The 20,033-nt window shown below is 40.2% G+C and overlaps 1 protein-coding gene across 1 annotated transcript; it reads right to left on the reverse strand.

The window, feature by feature from the left end:
- Positions 1 to 318: 318 nt before the first annotated feature.
- On the reverse strand, positions 319 to 19,968 carry MPHOSPH10 (M-phase phosphoprotein 10). Its single transcript, XM_003922635.3, has 11 exons — positions 19,524 to 19,968; positions 16,853 to 17,534; positions 16,053 to 16,207; positions 15,324 to 15,495; positions 11,034 to 11,175; positions 9,803 to 9,870; positions 8,308 to 8,445; positions 5,417 to 5,527; positions 2,316 to 2,423; positions 974 to 1,204; positions 319 to 553 (listed from the first exon to the last, which is right to left on the reverse strand). Exons 1-11 carry the CDS (start codon positions 19,610 to 19,612, stop codon positions 404 to 406), a joined length of 2,046 nt encoding a protein of 681 aa, XP_003922684.1. The 5' UTR covers positions 19,613 to 19,968; the 3' UTR covers positions 319 to 403.
- Between the last annotated feature and the right edge of the window lie 65 nt (positions 19,969 to 20,033).

Below are 20,033 nucleotides of genomic sequence, written 5' to 3' on the forward strand. Positions count from 1 at the left end.
AGTGGGAGGGGCAAATCAAGACCCTAAAGAGTGAGGACCTCTGCTGTAGACAGCTGCTTGGGAGGGGGTTGGCTGGCTCTGTCCTATTCTCAGCCTGCAGGCCAGTACTTGCTCACCAGCCCATGTGGACAAGCTGGCCTGGCCTTCACACAGGCCTGGGCCATAGCAAGAGCACAGCAGGATCAGCTCAGGCAGTGCCTGAACAGGAAGGGCCTGGGAGCCAGGTCCTCCCAGTGAAAACTGGGAGGGCTTTGCAAATAGTTTGGAGTTTGTCTTTTCACACTATGGAACCTCAAATATCTGCCATCGATGCAAAGAAAGGTTCTCAAGAATTTTATTATAAAACAGAACAATGGCACAATATAAGCATACACATTGATATTTACATTATATTCAAAATATATTACAGCTTTAATTTATGAACAGAAATATCCTGTCTTTTCTTCTTTTTCTTTTCTGTTTTCTTTGCATCATTGATTTGCATTTTTACTTGATCTTGTAATTTAGAAAAGAATGCTTGAGAGGACTTTAAGGCTTTGTCTTTACCTTCATCCTGCAATTAAAAATAACACATGCTTATGCTGTAAAATGTATTTATAAGTGAAAAAAGCAAAAAACATAATAGTACATCATCATTAAAACAATGTATACAACTACAAATATGAAAAAGGACTAGAATTACAGAAAACAGAAACAGTTAGCACAGAGGTATTCTACACTGCTACAATGTTCTTATAATCTAAGGGAGAAGGGAATGAAAGAAAAGCTGCCGCCAGGACCCAGGTTACTGTGAGGACCCTACATGAAAAACTCCAGAACATTTAAGGTTGGGATTCCAGTGGTCAGTATCATGGGTCTCCGTCTCAGAAGTGGGCTGGCAGCTGGCTCAGACACTCCAGTCACCCAGAGGCCTTTGCTATCCACTTCCCCCAGCAAAGGCCCCCTTGAGCGGTTTTCTTTCCCCTGCCCTTACCTTTATGAAGGAAGCTCTGCCAGTTTTGGTCAGCTGTTTTAACTTCTCCGCGGCTACTGCTTTGCTGTATTTCCCTGCTTGATCTAGACTGCTCTTTTCAAGCAGTTTTCTCCGCTTCTCCTTCTCCTTTATTTTCATACGCTTTTGAGATTTCTTCTTCCTCCGTTCTCGTTTCTTGTCTGTAGCTGTTTTTTCAGCAGCTGTTTTTACATCTCCAGCTTTATTTTTCTCCTATTAAAAAATAACCACCAACATATTTGTTAATCAAGTTTAACAACTAGGAAACTGGAACGAAGAAACTGCACAGTAGCCAGCAAGTGGGCTGTGCGTCTGTGGCCAAATGCACGAAGATGCAGAGCAATCCCCACTTGCATTCCAATGAGTTGGTAACTCAGCTGTTTAAAACCTGAAATGTGTTCTTTGACAGCCCAGACTCTTACAGTGACGGTTCAGTTCCCGAACTAATTGACAAAGGCAACATGGAAAGTTGGGTTCTCAAGCTAACAGCACAAAAGAAGCAAGCCCTCCATAGCATTTAGATTCCAGTGGGCTTCAGGGACATGCCAGAGACAGCCTCAGCTCTGAGCTGCTAATAACAGCAACTGGACTGAGGACAGAGGGCCCAGAGATCAAGGAACAGAGGAAGGGAAGGGAAACATCTCTCCAGTGAGGATCAGTTTTCCCTCTTTTCTCCTCAGCTGCCAGCCTATCCTGCCAGGGCTGTCAGCTGCACTGAGGTGGCAGAGGCTCCGACAGAAGGGCTGAGTGTAGGTGTAGCACATTAAGTGAGGAGGGAAAAACAAGGCCTTGCCACTAAGCCAGCGAGAAAGATGAGCACCTGGCAGAAATAACATTATTACTGTGTAAGGCACAAGCATCAATGTTCACGTGGTAGGAATTGCTGCATTGATTTATCCAACCTCTTCTGATAACCAAATGCTCCATTCTAGATCCAGATTCCATTACAAATTAGCATCACATGGATAAAATAAGGGGAAAATGCTGATATTAAACTATTGCTAGTGTATACGCAATGCAAACAATTTGTTTGAAACTTACCATCATTGCCAGTATTCAGACTAGATTATAACAAGATATTGATATTAGCTATTTTATAACTGCTTTTATAGTAACCCTCAAACCTGTACCTCATAATAAAGCCAGAATATAGGAGTCTGGTATTTGAATATTGTAACATTACTAGTTTGCTTATACTTAGAAACTACTGAGATACATTGATTAAAAACTGCAAATGCAGGGCAAATGACATTAAATAAATAGAGTCTGGCTATAATAAACTAACTTGTCACAGAAATTTAAGGTTTCAACACTGGCTTCTTACCTTGATCTCCTCTGGGGCCAGGAGAGCTGCATCACTAACACTCACTGGGGCTACTTCCTCCATGGTTATGGCTGGCAGATTTGACACAACTTTAATCTCTGGTACCGGCTAGAAAAGAGATAATACATTCAATAGGAAGCCAGAAAGGACTCTTGTGAACTGTGAACCTATTAACTTAAAGTATAATATATAAAATACTTTATGGAGATTATCTTTATTTCACTTGCTTGAAAGTCAGCAAACCTAAGGAAGATAATTTAAAATGTTAAGACATGGTGACAGCCAAAGTCCTAAGCTGACTGCCATGACAGCAGTGCTGAGGGGTGGCACAAGCTGCTTCAGGATCCCAGAGACCTGGTTATTTTAGGGTTTTCTGTCTGAAAACCATTCCAACAGCAGGTATTTCTACATTTTTATATAACATTTCTGCCATCTTCAAACATCAGTTCTTCCATTTCTTCCTCAACTATTCCTATCTACCATGCATGTGGACATTCTCAAACAACTATAATGCTGTTTGGTAAGATTTACTGATTTCTATTAATATTATCTGACTTTGCTTACAGAAAAAAAAGCTAGCTCTACGAAGTGTACAGGAAAAGATGCAAAAGATGTTTATGAGAACAAGAGTCAAATATAGACTGCTGATAAATTTCCTCATCTTTCAACTACTGAAAACATCTCTATAAACCTAAATATGAAATAATAAACTATTTTGAAAAACTAAACAGTATCAAAATAAATCAAAACTATCAATTACAAAAAGGGGAAAGTAGTGTTAATTGAAGGACCATCTGCTTCAGTTTTTTTTTCTTTTTTTGAAAGAACTACCCAAGAAATGCAGTCATTAAAACAGATTTCATACTGATCCTGCAATTAAGATGGTGACTATATACTGCAGTTTGATTAGCATTTCTTTCTTCCTCATCACCGTACTGTCCATGGAGTTATTTGCTCAAGAAAACTTCACAAAGAATAAAAACAAGCCATAAACACAATAGGATCCTGGATTCTAAGTGAGAGAAAAATGAGTGTGAAAGAAATAATTTCTACCACTGGACCGACCACTGTTCAACTGTTATTAAGAACACTGTGTTCCATTCAGGTATTTTAAGAGAAATATGGAGAAAAAGAAGACAGTGCAAAAAGTTACAAAAGGCCAGGCACGGTGGCTCATGCCTGTAATCCCAGAACTTTGGGAGGCCAAGGTGGGCGGATCATTTCAGGTCAGAGTTTGAGACCAGCCTGGCCAACATGGTGAAACTCCATCTCTACTAAAAATGCAAAAAAATTAGCCGGATGTGGTGGCAGTGAGCCAAGATTGTGCCGCTGCACTCCAGCCTGGGCAATAGAGTGAGACTCATTTCCAAAAAAAAAAAAGCCACAAAAAATGATGGCTGTGATTGATAAATGGAGTCTACAGAGATTGCATGTGAAATACCAACTTGAACACGAAAAACGTAATTATCAAGGAGAACCTACACTAGCAATTCTAGATTACTTATGGGAAAAAAGAAAGGCTTTCCATTTGGGGCACACAGACACAAATACATTCACTTCTCCTTTACTTCTCAATATATTCCAAGGAATGTCTAAGGGGTTCCCTGCATTAGATCCCGGCTAGTGTGAGGAACAGAGTGGAACAGTAGATGCATTTTGTGCTGCCTAAGACAAGTAGAGTGCAATGAAATAGCCAATGACTGCGAATGTGTGACGTAGCTATGAGGAAAAGGAGCCGAGTGGTGAGACACGCAGCAAGGTGGGAAGGGGCAGTCTACCCTATGTAAGGAGCCAAGGAACATCTGCAAGGAGGGGAAGGCATCTAGCCTGGGCAATACCAAGGAGCCAGCCATGCCAAAAAGGAAGTGTAGCCTACTGGGCCAGGGAAAAACACAGCGAGAAGGTGCGAGGGACTTGGTCTTCTGAAAGAATCGGAAGATTAGCGGGGCTTGGGGTAGCAAGCTAGGGGAGACCAAAGGGGTGGGAAGAGCCAGATCATACAGGTAAGGCCCAGAAGGGGCCCATGTTCTTCACATCAGTAAGACTTGATGGACAAGAGGAGTTAAAAACTTCCATTCACCTCTTCACCTGTTTATTTTACACAGCCCATAGCAGGGACCTTGGGAATCTAAAGATGGCTTCTGCCATCAAGAACTTGCTTGCATGTAATTACAACTAGATTAAAAACATACATATACACAAAACTAAACAAAAAAACAGGTAGTAAAAGCTTCCTGTCTAAGAAGACAAAATATTTGCATAGGAAAAAAATCACTTAGCCATCAACTAATAGAAAAGATCTTGGAGATGAGCTCTTCTATATGGATGAAACATAAAGCGATTGCCCGTATACAAAGCTAGTTAGGAGCAGAACTCAACTCAGGTTCTGACTTCTAGACTAGTCCTTAATTCATTACATTCCATTTCAGACAACACAGGCACCAAAGGGCAACAGGTGAGCAAGTGCCACAGGATGGCACAAGCATGTTTTATGGGTTCACAGAAGCTAGTGAGTAGGAGATGAGGCTCCAAAGAGTAGACAGGTATTGAGCAAAGTCTGGGTTACAGTCAAACAGACAGTGGATGGGCATTTGAGAGCGCTGGGCCTAGTGAGAGAACATCATGCAGTGGAGAGAACATAGGCCCAGAGTTAGTTCTCAACCTCCTGCCTCCTAAACATTGGTTTTCTCACCTGCAAAATGGAAACTATAGTAGCTGCCTCAGTGCTGTGTGCATTAAGTATTAATGTATGTAAATAACCTAATATGACACATAGCAGATACTCCATGAATGCTGGGTATAAATATCCGTGTGTCTCCAAACCCATTATACAATGAAAATGCAACAGAAGACTCAGAGGGTGGGGAAGGGAGGAGTCCCTGTGGCTATGGCTGAGGGTCTGGCAGGGGCTCACTGAAGATCTGGGTAGAGCCAGAACTGTCATGGGACCAGAAGTGAGCCTTCCTCATGGAGACCCTGTCTGGAACTTACAGGAGGCTACTGCAGGTTTGTATCCTGAAACCATGAGCTAGTCTCACAAAGGATCAGCGCTATTAACGTCATCCTGCTCTAGCTACACACTGAACTGTTAACACACTTACCGGTTTAGGGATAAAGTGGAAGTTTGAGAGGGCATCCAATTTTAAGAAAAGGGAATCCATCATCTTCTGAATTTCTACATGCTCTGGATTTTCTTCTTCTGCTGCTTTTTGCTTAGGAAATAAGTTCAACAATGTCAAACTAAGTGGCTTGATACATATCATAGGACAAAACACTAAAGGGCAATGAGGGTATTCCCAGTTTCTTATTACCAAAGCTTTAGCTACAAAGAAATACTCCAAAAGCAAAATTAAAAGTAGCAGTACTGTGAGAGTTCCAGCACCAACCAAAGAAGAGATGTGATGTGCATTTTGGGAGCTACAGTAACCATTGCCTGTAATATTCATAAGCTAAAAATTTAATTCCCTTGGCATTTACTTCTGCCAAAAACTAAGCTATTCCTAAGATGACTACAACTTTTTTTTTTAAAGGAATACAGCAAGTGATTACAAGCGTTGTAAGGATGAAGAAACTGGAACCCTTGTGCACGGTTGATAGGAATGTAAAATGATACAGGCACAGTGGCAACATGCTTGGCAGGTCTTCAAAAAGCTACACAGAGAATTACCATCTGACCCAGCAATGCCATTCCTAGGTGTACAACCAAGAGAATTAAAAACAAGTACTCAAACAAATACATGTACACGGCACTATTAACAGTCAAAAGGTGATTAACAGCCTGAATGCCCATCAACGGATGAACAGATAAACTGTGGTACATACACACATTAGAATACTGTGCAACCATAAAAAAGAAATGAAGCACTGACAAATGCCATAGTACTGAAAACATGACACTAAGTGAAGGAAGTCGAAAATGAAAGGCTGCATTTTGTATGGTTCCATTTATATAAAATATCCAGAATAGGCAAATCCACAAAGATAGAATGCAGACTGGGGGTTGTTAGAGCTGGGGCAAGTGAGGAAAGGGGAGAAACTGCTTAATGCAGATGGGGCTTTATTGTGGGCTGATAAAAATATTTTAGAACTAGATAGATCTAGTAAGTTACACTGTCCTAAATGCTCCCAAACTAAGTGGTTAGTTTTATGTTACGTAAATCTCATATCAAATAAAAAGAAAAAAAAGAAGTAGCGTTAATATAGACTTCATCAAATTATCCAAACATCCATTTGGATGGTAGGGGCTTTTTTTTCCTTTTATTTAAATTTAATATGTTAAAGATTTATTCTGACAAATCACATTGAAAAATTGACTGCAATTTTAGTTCTACTGAAGAGAAAAAGTAAATTTAATGCTTCTCTCTCTGTCCCCCTTGGCCCCAAATGCTTATTATAAATGGCTAAGAAAGCTTTTTGTTTGTTTGTTATTAAGACATGAAAAAAAAAAAAACCTGCCAGAACTTGGAAACGACAGGCTCTTTGCCTCCTGACCCTGATGACAGAGACGCAGCCAGGTCTGTTTCCAATGTCCATCATCAGCACCCACCTTCCAGCCATGGTCAGGCATCATCACACTATTACTGCTTCTTACTATTTTAACTTACCTCACACTTTAAAAAATCCTAAACATGTCCTTTTACCTCATTCTAGGTAGCAATATCCATAAAATCAAATACATAGCAATGTATTTGCTATGCAGCATGTTCTGAGCCACATTACATACACAACTGTGAGTAAAGGCTCCTACATATGCTGTTTACCATCATTTCACTTCTAGAATTAGCCTAGCTAATAAATATACTAGAAATCCAAGTCTATCCTCAAAAACTTCTGAACTCGCTGTTGACTTCTGAGAGAGAAATAAAACTACATTTAGAGCTGGCATAAGCTACTACATTACATATCTAATTTTTAACTCTTGTGGTCACCAAATACTTTCTGTATTTACTGAATCTCCTCAAAGACTCAAATGAAACTGTACACGTCCTCTTTCAGCTACCACCTTGGACTGCAAGGTAGCCAGGAAGAATTTTATTTCAAATCTTTTCAGTTCTTCAACTTCACAGTGGCATGAGGGCAATTTGCTGTTGCTACCTGAGGGGCATTTATTAACAAAATCTGGTAGGAATCGCAAATGGCTTTTGCAGAAGAAAAACGCCACCTGATCCCTAAGTACATATTAAACATATTCCCAATAAATCAAATGTGAAGGAAAAATCCAATTATCATATAGGCATATAATATTCCTGAAAATATGACCTTATCATATTATCTAACCAGAAATTTCTGGGTTTTTTTGTTTGTTTGTTTTTGTTTTTTTGAGATGGAGTCTTGCTCTGTCACTCAGGCTGGTGTGCAGTGGTGCAATCTCAGCTCACTGAAACCACCACTTCCCTGGTTCAAGTAATTCCCCTGCCTCAGCCTCCTGAGTAGCTGGGATTACAGGTGCACACCACCACGCCTGGCTAATTTTTTGTATTTTTTAGTAGAGACAGGGTTTCACCATGTTGGCCAGACTTGTCTCGAACTCCTGACCTCAGGCAGTCCACCCGCCTCAGCCTCCCAAAGTGCTGGGATTACAGGTGTGAGCCACCACGCCCAGCCCAGGGATTTCTTTTAGTTAAGTGAAAGAAAAAAAACAGGCCTAAAAATCAGAAAGAATCCATAATCATGTAAAATATACCAGTAACTTCAAAATATCAATGAGAAATGGCTTTAAAGCTGTAGCACCACCATAATAATTGCTAGAAAGTTAATAATTAGTTGTAAAAGTATCAGGTGACCAAAGCCTGATTGCAAAGCAAACCCCCCAACCCCTCACATAAAGCGGGGATATTATAACTCTTCTATTCCTAACCTGCTCTGTCTTATACTTAAACGAGTTAGCTAAAGAGCTCAAGATTTCTGTTTCATGATTTCAACAGTCACAAAAAGCCTAGTTCTCTACTTCTGTTTCTTTAATAATAACGGTTTTGTTTACAGTCTTCCTCACCTGGTTGAGTTTGATGTACTCCTGTTCATAAATTTCAGCAAGGCTCAATTTACTCTTCTCATGGTCTAAGGTTAAACGCTTTTTATATTCATATGCATCCTCTTTAGGTTTTTCTTTACGTACTACATCATCCCAAGCCTGAAACATAAAGCGCAGGTAGAACAAAAGTTAACAAAACCTACAATTTATTTCTTGGTTCACTTAAGAATCTTCCTCTCAAATGTTTATTATTATAATAAATATTATCAATATATTAAATTATTGTTAATGTATTAATAATTATGACAAATATCATTGTTATAATAAATATTTATTATTCCAGAGTAAGCAAATTATAGCAAAAAGAAAATTTTCAGCTTCTGAAAAAACTATTCAAATCACAAAAAATAAGCGCTAGGAAAGCAAAGAAGGCATCCTTTTCTGTTTTTGGTTTAAAATGAGTCTTCCTACTTGGTTACCAACTTTAATTCCACATTTCCCCATCACAGTTTGTTTAAAAGTCAAGCCTGGAGTTAGTTTAACATGTTTCATTTCAAATTTTAAGATATTCTGCACATGATACTCACCCTTCAAATCTTTTCTATTTTAGACACAGAAGCATAGGCAAGCATTATACACATTATAAAGCCATCTCTTACTGTACATCTCATATATCAAAGTTTTATTCTAAGTTTAGAAAATCAGATCAATTCTTCAACAAAAACCACTAGGTTTTTAACATTTGAAAAAAATACACCATTGAGAAATGGTTTTAAAATTGTAGTACTACCACAATGCTAGGGTTTGAATGTCCTCTCCAAAACTCATGTTGAAACTTAATCCCTGACATGGCAATATTGAGATGTGGGGCCTTCTAGGACATGACCAGATCACCAGGGCTCTACCCTCATGAATGGCAGTCATATTCATGGATTGACGGGTTATCATCAGGCGGGGGGAATGGTGGCTTTTAAGAAGAGCAACAGACACCTGAGCCAGCATTTTAGCATGCTCAGCCCTTTCACCATGTGATGCCCTGCACCAACTCAGGACTCTGCAGAATGTCCACTGGTAAGAAGGCCCCTTGACCTTGGGCTTCTCGGGCTCCATAACTGTATTCCATTTCTTTATAAGTTACCCAGTTTCAGATATTCTGTTAAGGAAACAGAAAAAAGACTAAGACAAATATACTGAGTAATTTGCCATAGCAGATACTGTGCCTAAGCCAAGGGTCCTGGGTACAACCACCAGAGGTCAGCCACCAGCTTCATCAAGTACCACCCAAAAGGTCAGGAAGACTCACAAGAAAGGATAATGGCTTCTGGCTTCTCTCAGGCACAATATTCGTTTTTCCTAGGTACTACTAAAGAGCAGCACCTCACACAACAAAAGCTGCCTGGGTAGCCTAGACGTAAGGCTTGTGAACATTCGCTGAAAATAAAAAGCAACACTCCTACTCTCACATTATTTCTAAAAATTTCAGTGACATTTCAATTAAGTTAAATTTCTTACTGACCTGATCTCTTATCCTCTGTTTAATGATATCTTCCAGTTGAAGGGTGGTTTCCTCTGTAATCACAGGTGCTAAAGGAAATACAGTATTTATTCATTAGGCAGATATCCACTAAACTGCTGATGCTCACACTGCAGTCCTTGGACCCACAGCATCGGCAACACATGGGAACTTGTTAGAAATGCAAATTCCCATCCCATACCTCCTGAATCAGAAAGTGGGGAAGAAGCACAGCTATCTGTGCTTTAATAAGCCTGGTGATGCTCCCTGGTTTGAAAATCACACAACTAGAATACATAAGGTAGTAAGTGCTAATACTTTATCCAAGGTACCTAGGGACTCTTCCCCTCTTTTCCATTCTCTCTTCCATTGAATAAAATCAAAACTCATTTTGACTCAATGGGAACAAGAAAAAAAGCAATGAGATGACCACAGTTTCAGATCGGAGTTTAAAATTTAATCAGTGGCCCATGACAGGATGGAAGCCTTCTAAACAGATTACTACAAGAAAGTTGATTATAAACTATACATTAGGTATCATTAGTGTATGGATGTTAAATTTTGGGGGTGTATTAATGGTATTGTGATTATATAGGAGAATGCCCTAGTTCTTAGAAGATATCTGCAAAAGTACTTAAAAGTGAAGTGCCATGAGATTGGCAACTTACTTAAAAAAAGGGCACATGTAAAATCTGACATATGCCAGGGAGAGAAAGCAAATATGACAAAATGGTAACTCGTGAATAAAGCTGAATAGCATACAGATGTTCACTGTAGTATTTTTCAACTTTTCTGTGTTTACAAGTTGTTTTTTTCTTTTTTGACAGAGTCTGGCTCTGTTGCTCAAGCTGGAATACAGTGGTGTGATCTTGGCTCACTGGAACCTCTCCTTTCAGGGTTCAAGCAATTCTCCTGCCTCAACCTCCCATGTAGCTGGGATTACAGGCACCTGCCATCAAACCGGCTAATTTTTGTATTTTTAGTAGAGACAGGGTTTTGCCACATTGGCCAGGCTGGTCTCAAACTTCTGACCTCAGGTGATCCGTCTGCCTCGGCCTCCCAAAGTGCTCAGCCTTCCAAAGATTACAGGTGTAAGCCACTGTGCCCAGCCATGTGTTTACAAGTTTTTAAAATAAAAAGTTGAGGGAGAAGAAACATCACTCCAAATCTTTGTATGAAATAGAACCATAGAAAAAGCACAGAAGTGAACATTCTACAGAAGAGAGCACTGTACCCATCCGGACTGCATGGTCAAAGTGCAGGGTCTCCTCCAGGAGGCTGTTCTCTGGCCTCTTCTGAGCTGTCACTTCCCCCTGGAGCTGCCAAGGCTTTTTTTCTAACAACTCTTTTTCTAAAGATGCAATTTTTTCATTCATCTAAGAAACAGACAAAATAATTAGTATACATTTAGAAAAAAAAATTACACTTATATTTGTATAAAAGCAAAAACTACTTTTAAAAGTAGGAAAGCAAAAAAAAAAAAAAAAGTGGGAAAGCAAGAAATGTACTGTTCTACAATTCTGTTCTGTTCCTGCCATCTTTTGATTCTGTCAAATGACTTCCTATTCCTGCTGCCTATGGTGTGGTGAGCTGCAAATAATTTTTTTCCTTCATTGATTTAAAATGCCATGTTTATAATATACTAAACTCCCCCAGAAAAATCTGGGTTTATTTCTGGGCTCTATTCAAGTGATCTATCTATTCACAAGCCACTACCAATTTTTATTATTACAGCATCCTAAAGTTAAGTAATTTTTTGATTAAAATATTAGTATCTGATAGTCTGACCCTTCTGACTCCAAACTCAAATTCTTATTGTCTCTAACTTCTTTTTTTTGTTTTTTTAAGGCAGAGTCTCGCTCTGTCACCCAGGCTGGAGTGCAGTGGTGTAATCTTGGCTCCATCTCCTGAGCAATTCTCTTGCCTCAGCCTTCCAAGGAGCTGGGATTATAGGCATGTGCCACCACGCCTGGCTAATTTTGATACTTTTTAGTAGAGATGGGGTTTCATCATGTTTACCAAGCTGGTCTCGAACTCCTGACCTCAGGTAACCCACCCATCTTGGCTTCCCAGAGTGTTGGGATTATAGGCATGAGCCACCGCACCTGGTCATTATCTCTTAACTTCTAAAAGACAACAATTATGACTTCAGTGTATAAAATGCCAGCCTTTTCAGCTACCTTACAGAATTCTCTTATTTTCCTAATATCAATTCAGTTTCCCCATTGGGTTTCCTCTCCAAATACTAACAAGTTCATTTTTCACTCCTAGTGAAATATAAATACATCTACAGTATTTTTTTTTTTTTCTTGAAACAGTTTCGCTCTGTTGCCTAGGCTGAAGAGCAGTTGCATGATCTCAGCTCACTGCAATCTCTACCTCCCAGGCTCAAGCAATCCTTTCACCTCATATTCTCAAGTAGCTGGGACCACAGGCATGTGCGACCACACCTGGCTAATTTGTTTTTTTTTTTTTTTTTTTTTTTAAAGATGGGGTTTTACCATGTTGGTCAGGCTGGTCTTGAACCCCCAACCTCAGGTGATCCGCCTGCCCTGGCCTCCAAAGTGCTTGGATTACAGGCGTGAGCCACCATGCCCAGCCCATTTTTGTATTTTTTGGAGAGTATTTAGCATGTTGCCCAGGCTAGTCTCCTGATCTTAAGCAGTCATCCTGCCTGGGTCTCCCAAAGTGCTAAAATCACAGGCATGAGCCACTGCACCTGGCAGTTTTCCTAATCTCTTATCTTTTGTAGTTGCACTGGCTTATGCTTCTAAAAGAATGTTAAGACACTTTGTCTTACTCCTGATCTTTTATTTTTTTGCGATGGAGTCTTGCTCTGTCTCCCTGGCTGGAGTGCAGTGGTGTGATCTCGGCTCACTGCAACCTCAGCATCCTGGGTTCAAGCGATTCTCCTGCCTCAGCCTCCTGAGTAGCTGGGACTACAGGTATGTGCCACCATGCCCAGCTAATTTTTTTGTATTTTTAGTAGAGATGGGGTTTCACCACATTAGCCAGGATGGTCTCAATCTCCTGACTTCATGATCTGCCTGCCAAAGTGCTGAGATTAAAGGCATGAGCCACTGCGCCCAGCCCTATTCCTGATCTTAAAGGAATGTTTCTAGAATTTCACCCATCATGCACGATGTCAGCTTTTGGCTAGATGTATTTCTATTCCACTAGGGTGAAAAAAAAATTAGAAATCAATATTGAATTTCTGACATATATGGAGGTGACCATATGTTTTTTCTCCTTCATGTCATAATCAGGAATTATACTATATTTTCTAATACGGATTCAAGTGAATAAGGTTCATGCAGTCGTGTGGCATAATTTTTCCACCGTGCTATAGGATTTTTACATCACTATTCATGAATGAGACTGTGTGTGTATGTTTGTTTTAATGCTACCTTTGTCAGGTTTGGGTTTTCATGTTCTAACAGTTTCAAAAAAAAAAAAGCTTCAAAGTTTTACTTTATTCTTTATATGTGGAAACTGAAATAAATTGATTTATTGAAACTTAACTAGAAGGTGTGATTTAATTTCATAGTAAAACCAAATCTTTCTTTTTTGTAGGGGGAGGGTGGGAAGAGTGGGGTGGAAGGACTAACTTGATACAGTATATAATGGTGCTTTTTTTTCCTTTAGAATTTCTCTATCTTCTGGTGACAATCTGACAATCACAGATTTAATTCAGATTCTCAGATTTTAAAAACAACTCTTTTAACAGTCTTGGTATCTTTTATTATCTGCCTATTCTCTTTTTTTTGAGATAGTCTCTAGCTCTGTTGCCCAGGCTGGAGTGCTGTGGTACAATCATAGCTCACTACAGCCTTGAACTCCTAGACTCAAGAGATCCTCCCCCATCAGTCTCTCAAGTAGCAAAGACTATAGGCGCACACTACCATGTCTAGCTAACTTTTAAAATTTTTAGTGGAGATGGGCTTTCAGCCTGTTTCCCAGGTTGATCTCAAACTCCTGGGCTCAAACAATCCTTGCTCCTCAGCCTCCCGAAGTGCAGGTGTGAGCCTCTGTGCCTGGCCCTTTTCTCGCTTTGTGATAAAAATTTTAAGGTAAATAAATGATGGAGCCAAATTATTAAGCCAGACTATATCTACAAAAATTAAATGAAATTTCACTTGTCTGAAATCATGACATAAACAATTTTTACCAACTTTGGAAGACATGTTTGTGATGGCATTAATTAAAATTCTAGCTACTTGGCACTCAAAAAAATCTGCGGAGCTCCTCAAAGACAGAGGTGGTGTTGGCCAGGCGCGGTGGCTCACACCTATAATCCCACCACTTTGGGAGGCCAAGGTGGGTGGATAACCTGAGGTCAGGAGTTTGAGACCAGCCTGGCCAACATGGTGAAACCCTGTCTCTAATAAAAATACAAAAAAATTAGCTGGGCGTGGTGGCAGGCACCTGTAATCCCAACTATTCAGGAGGCTGAGGCAGAATTGCTTGAACCTGGGAAGTGGAGGTTACAGTGAGCTGAGATGGCACCACTGCACTCCAGCCTGGGTGATGAGAGCGAAACTCCATCTCAAATTAAAAAAGACATACACGGTGTCCTCCAGAGCAGTCAAAATAGTTACAAGGCTCAAAGGACAGCTTTATCAGGAGAGACATGCTATACATATAAAGACATTAAAGATAGAGAAAAAAACGACTATTTTTAAAATTTTTATTTTTAAGACACAGTCTCACTCTGTGCCCAGGCTGAAGTCCAGCTGCACAATCTTGGCTCACTGCAACCTCTGCCTCCTGGGTTTAATAGATTCTCCTGCCTTACCCTCCTGAGTAGCTGGGATCACAGGTGCCTGCCACCACACCCAGCTAATCTCTGTATTTTTTTTTTCTGGTAGAGACGGGGTTTCACCATATTGGCCAGGCTGATCTCGAACTCCTGACCTCAAGTGATCCACCTGCCTCAGCCTCCCCAAGCGTTGACATTACAGGCAGGAGCCACTGTGCCCAGCAGAAACAACTATTTTACTCACAGGCCCCAAACTGAAAGCTATAGGCTGGGAAATGCAGGCACTGACTTTTGCAGGTTAGATGCTTTCCTTATGGCATCTCTATACAGTGCACTTTGAGTAGCAGCAAGATTTTTGTTTGTTTGTCTGTTTGAAGACAAAGTTTTGCTCTGCCACCCAGGCTGGAGTGCAGTGATGCAATCATAGCTCACTACAGCATCAACCTCCTAGAGTCAAGTGATCTTCCCACCTCAGCCACCGGAGTAGCTGGACTGCAGGCACATACCACCATTCCCAGGTAATTTTTGTATATTTGGTAGAGACAAATGTTGTCCAGGTTGGTTCTGAACTCCTAAGGTCAAGTGATCCTCCTGCTTCAGACTACCAAAGTGTTAGGATTATGGGCATGAGCCACTGCACCTGGCCAAGATATTTGTTTTCAAAGAATGGTTAACAGAACAAGAAAAATAGGGAAGATATATCAGTAGTCTGTGAGTTCCACAACCATATTAAACATACTAAAAATTCCTTAAATTCCTAATTACCTTTTCCTGTCTTTTTTCAAAAGAGGATTTAACTTCATCAGAATGTTTCTTTCCATTTAAAACACCTGTATCTTCAGTTTTCTCATCATCTGGCAAAGCAAAGGTCACTCTTTTCAAGCTTTCTTTATGTTGTTTACTGTCTTCACTTTCTTCAAGGTCATCATCTTCATCCCTGCAATACCAAAACTCTCATAAAAAGAATTATACTACTTTCCATTAGAAAAACAGAAGGAAAAAAAAAAAGGATAAAAAGAAAAAAAGAAAAAAAGAAGGAAACAAATTTTCCCTTAATAAAGGTCTTCTTTTATATGCCTAATGGAACCAAATATTCAGAACTTCTGAAATCATTCAGTGAAGGAACAAAAGATATTATTTAGGTAAAATGCTATGTAAGAAACAACAAAATGCAGCCAGGACATAGAAAATAAATTATTCATCAATCTATATACAAATCTCTTATCTCACAAAAATAACAGGATTTTATTGGCACAAAATCAAATCAAAGTTCCTGGTAAGAAAGGTTTGATTGCTACTACCAGTGATATTTTTCTTCATTAAGTGATCTCTAATGTCCCTTTACATGTAGCAACTTTCCTCTGGCTATGTTGAGAATAACTGGTATTACTGAATCTAACTTCTTAAGACAAACACATCTGACAACTACGAGCGCACACATACATGATTGGGCAATTCCAGCTCACAATGTCAAGGATGGTTCAAAATACTCACGTTTCCGAAATACTTAGTTCTGCTGCTTCTTCAGCAATTTCATCATCTTCTTTCTTTGAATCTAACTCATCATCATTAACACTTGTTATGTCTTCATCACTTTCAACTGGATCAAAAAAGTCTTTGTATTTCAGATTTCTGGAACTTTTACCTGACTAAAATGAAAAGATTATTTTAAACTATTAATTAGGGATAGAAAAATACATTCAAACATGTGGTAGGCGCAGTGGCTCATGCCTGTGATCCCAGCACTTTGGGAAGCTCAGGCAGGTGAATCACAAGGTTAGGAGTTTGAGACTAGCCTGGTCAACATGGTGAAATCTGGTCTCTACTAAAAATAAACAATAAAAAAATAGCTGGGTGTAGTGGTGGGCGCCTGTAATCCCAGCTACTCAGGAGGCTGAGGCAGGAGAATCACTTGAACCCAAGAGGTAGAGGTTGCAGTGAGCTGAGATTACACCACTGTACTCCAGCCCAGGTGACAGAGTGAGACTCTGTCTCAAAAAACAAAAAACTACATCCATTTATATTTGTATGTAAACATTACTTTCTGTCTTAGTAACACTATAAACTAACAACTAATAATTTAAAAAGTTATTAGGTGAAACTGGCAATAACACTACCACAAAACTACAAGAACTGGAACATAAAGTGAATGAAAGTACAATTCATTTACAAGTGATAAGATAGAGCACAATATTTCTTATCTCTAAATCTTCTAACTACAACTAGATCTCCCTTAGAATAGAACAGAAGCTAATTTTATGAGGAAAGTGCTCTCTCCTTTCTCAAAACTTTACCTTAAGTTTTTTACTTCCAAGCAGTATGCTTTCATCTTCATCAGAATCAATATCTTCAAAAAAATCAATATCTTCCTCCTCATCATCATTATCATCTTTTCGTTCCTCCTCTTCTTTTTCTATGTTTTCTAAATAGGCCTCCATTTCAGAGAGTTTGAAGAATTTATCGTCTACTATGGACTTTTCTCTTGGTTTTCCACGCCCTTTGTTTTGCACCTTGCTCTCCTGTTCCAATTTGCCGATATCAAAGTCAAGGTCAGAATCTTCATCACTGAAAACTGGGCTTTTCCTCGGATCAAATTTGCTTGAGTTTTTAGGTCTCTCACCCACTTCAGGATCATCATCACCCATGTCTGACACTTCTTCCTCCTCTAAGTCTTCTAGGTCCTCCTGGTCATCAGCCTCTATCTCTGAACCATCCTCTTCACATTCCTGTTCTTCACTCTCTGGGAGAAGACTGATGTCTTCATCATTAATTGCTTCACTAACTGCATTCTGGAAGTATTGTAAAATTGGTTCATTTTGCAATTCCAGTTGTTGCCAAATCTGCTCATCATCAAAATTTTCTATCACAAGTTTTTGTAAAGGGCTTCCATGGATCCTACCATTCTCTAATATTTTATTAAAGTCATAAAGCACTTTTGTTAAAGAAGTAAACTTTGATGCCAACCCATCTTGAATCCTATTGGGAAGAATTAAGTGAGATTTAGAATTATAGGTAATAATTTCACAGCACTCTTAATAAAGATAAAAAACCCAACTCCTGTAAAATCAAATTAGAATGAAGTGTAAGTATAGATTCTGGCCACAACAACATATAAGCTGATGAGCTACACCGATCTAGAAAACCTGTCAACCAAGTACAGTCTATCAGCTGTATAGATTTTGGGCAGGAAAACCATTACAAATCTATTTGCTTGGAGAGATACAGTGAATTAATCTTATATTATCAATTCTGCTACATTATATACCACTCCATTCATTCATTCACTAATTCATTCAATTATCAACATTTGCTTTGGCTACGGTGGTCAAGGAAAACCTTTCTTAGATGCCAAATCTGAGATTAAACTTATAGATAAGGAAATAGTCTTATAATAAAAGACTGGGAAACATGTATTCCAGGAAGAAGAAACAGCAAGAACAAATCCTCTAAGATGCAAATCCTCTAGAGGTGAGCTTGAGAAACAAAAAGGTGAGCATGGCTAGAGTGTGAAGGAGGCAGAAGGTGAAGCTGGAGAGACTGATGGGAGCCAAATAATGCATGGCTCAGGAGTAAGAGTTTGCCATTTTAAAGTGTAAAGAGAAAATATTAGAAAAAATTTAAGCAGAGGAATGAAATGATGATTTACACAAAAGAAGAAGAAGGGGAGGGGGGAGGAGGAGGAAAGCAGAATGATTAGAAGGTTGATGCAGCATTCCACGCAAAGGATAATGGTGATTGAAGCTGGAGTTAGAGCAGTGAGTATGCTGAGTACAGTCTGGAAGGAGAACTGACAGTATTGCTACGATATTAGATATAGAATAGAGAAAAATGAAGACATCAAAGTAGCAGACTAGTTATGTCTGAACAACTGGAAAGCCAGAAGTGCCATTTACTGAGATAGGGAAGGCTTGCGTGGTGGAGCATGGGAAAAGGACTTCAGGGGATGGCAGAGTACAGGTGGGTAGAAACAACATTTCTATTAAATAGAAACAACAACTGTATTTTGGACACAGTGAATTTGAGATGCTTGACAGTACCAAAATTTTAAAAATCGTTAAAAGTTGTATAGTGCGGATATCCCAGTTGTGTGCTACTGAATTCAAACCAAGCTCAGTCTACAGTTACTATGAGCCGGGAACTCAAGGAGAGGTTGGGGGTTTGAAATATAAATGAGTAATAATATTATTATTATTACTTATTTGAAATTCTTCAAAAAAATACGTGTAAAACGCTTGTGCTGGGAAGAGACATTAAAGTTCTAATCATCAAGAAGCTTAAGGCCGGGCGCGGTGGCTCAAGCCTCTAATCCCAGCACTTTGGGAGGCTGAGGCAGGTGGATCACCAGGTCAAGAGATCGAGGCCATCCTGGTCAACATGGTGAAACCCCGTCTCTACTAAAAATACAAAAAGTTAGCTGGGCACGGTAGCATGTGCCTGTAATCCCAGCTACTCAGGAGGCTGAGGCAGGAGAATTGCCTGAACCCAGGAGGCGGAGGTTGCGATGAGCCGAGATCGCGCCATTGCACTCCAGCCTGGGTAACAAGAGTGAAACTCCGTCTCAAAAAAAAAAAAAAAAGAAGCTTAATCGTGGTGGCGGAAAGACAAGTGACCAGTTCATACACTGAATAAAGTATGCTCAACACTGAGTGCTCTAGGAGCACATACTTGGAACCAACAGCTTGCGTGCAGACGGATGGGGGCGTAAGAAGCCTCAAGGGAAGCTTCCAGGCGTTAATAAGTGAGGTTAGGGTGATTTCAGTAACACTCAACTGAGAGATCCATACTGTACAAATATTAACAATTTTTAAAATTTTGATAGCCTAGGAAAGTATAAACTCTGAAATTTGGGGAAAAGTTATTTAATTTCCCTTTACCTTCCCCCAGCTCCACAATTTGCCGGAGGCCGGCAACCCGCGTCCACGTGAGACCCTGGTCCCACTCAGAGCCCGGGATCCGCGCACTTACGTGAGGAAGCACTCGGGCCGACCAGTGGCTTTGCCGACTTCTGTCAGACAGAGCTCCAGGGTCCTTCGACGCCAGACCCGCGGTGCCATGGCTGTCAAGAACTCCCAACACAAAGCCGCATGCAAAGGAAGTGAGCCGCCCGGAAACCGCTCCGCAAAGATGCGCGTAGCGCAACTTCGATTTCAGAGCCGAAAGTTCCGCTGTGCACTGGAGGTTCCGGACTCGCCCTCAGCTGGAGCCAAAGGCGTCGCGAGCGCTTTCGCTTCTGCAGCGGGGCGGGAAACAAAAATCGCCATGGTCAGCCCAGACGCCTTCGAACTCTCTCCAAACATCGTTTTGTATTTTTCAGGGACCCACAAAGCGTGACCAGTTTCTGGCTTTAAGTTTCTGCTTTAGCTAAAGTAGGCATGTTGCAGCAGGAAAGCAGCAGGAAAGCAGCGACCTCCACCGCGCCCCTAACCTATCTGTCCCGGCCCCGCTAACCTATCTGCCCCGCCCCCTCTGCCTCCC

Source organism: Saimiri boliviensis, chromosome 1 (assembly GCF_048565385.1).
Source record: "Saimiri boliviensis isolate mSaiBol1 chromosome 1, mSaiBol1.pri, whole genome shotgun sequence".
Taxonomy (NCBI): domain Eukaryota; kingdom Metazoa; phylum Chordata; class Mammalia; order Primates; family Cebidae; genus Saimiri; species Saimiri boliviensis.

What these genes read in the sequence shown, in the direction of transcription:
- MPHOSPH10 (XM_003922635.3), bottom strand. Translation starts at nt 19,612, where the DNA reads ATGGCACCGCGGGTCTGGCGTCGAAGGACCCTGGAGCTCTGTCTGACA. An exon ending in CGGCCCGAGTGCTTCCTCAC is followed by an intron (nt 17,535 to 19,523) that starts GTAAGTGCGCGG and finishes TCTTCCCAATAG; the next exon opens with GATTCAAGATGGGTTGGCAT. An exon ending in TGACCATGCAGTCCGGATGG is followed by an intron (nt 9,871 to 11,033) that starts GTACAGTGCTCT and finishes TATTTCCTTTAG; the next exon opens with CACCTGTGATTACAGAGGAA.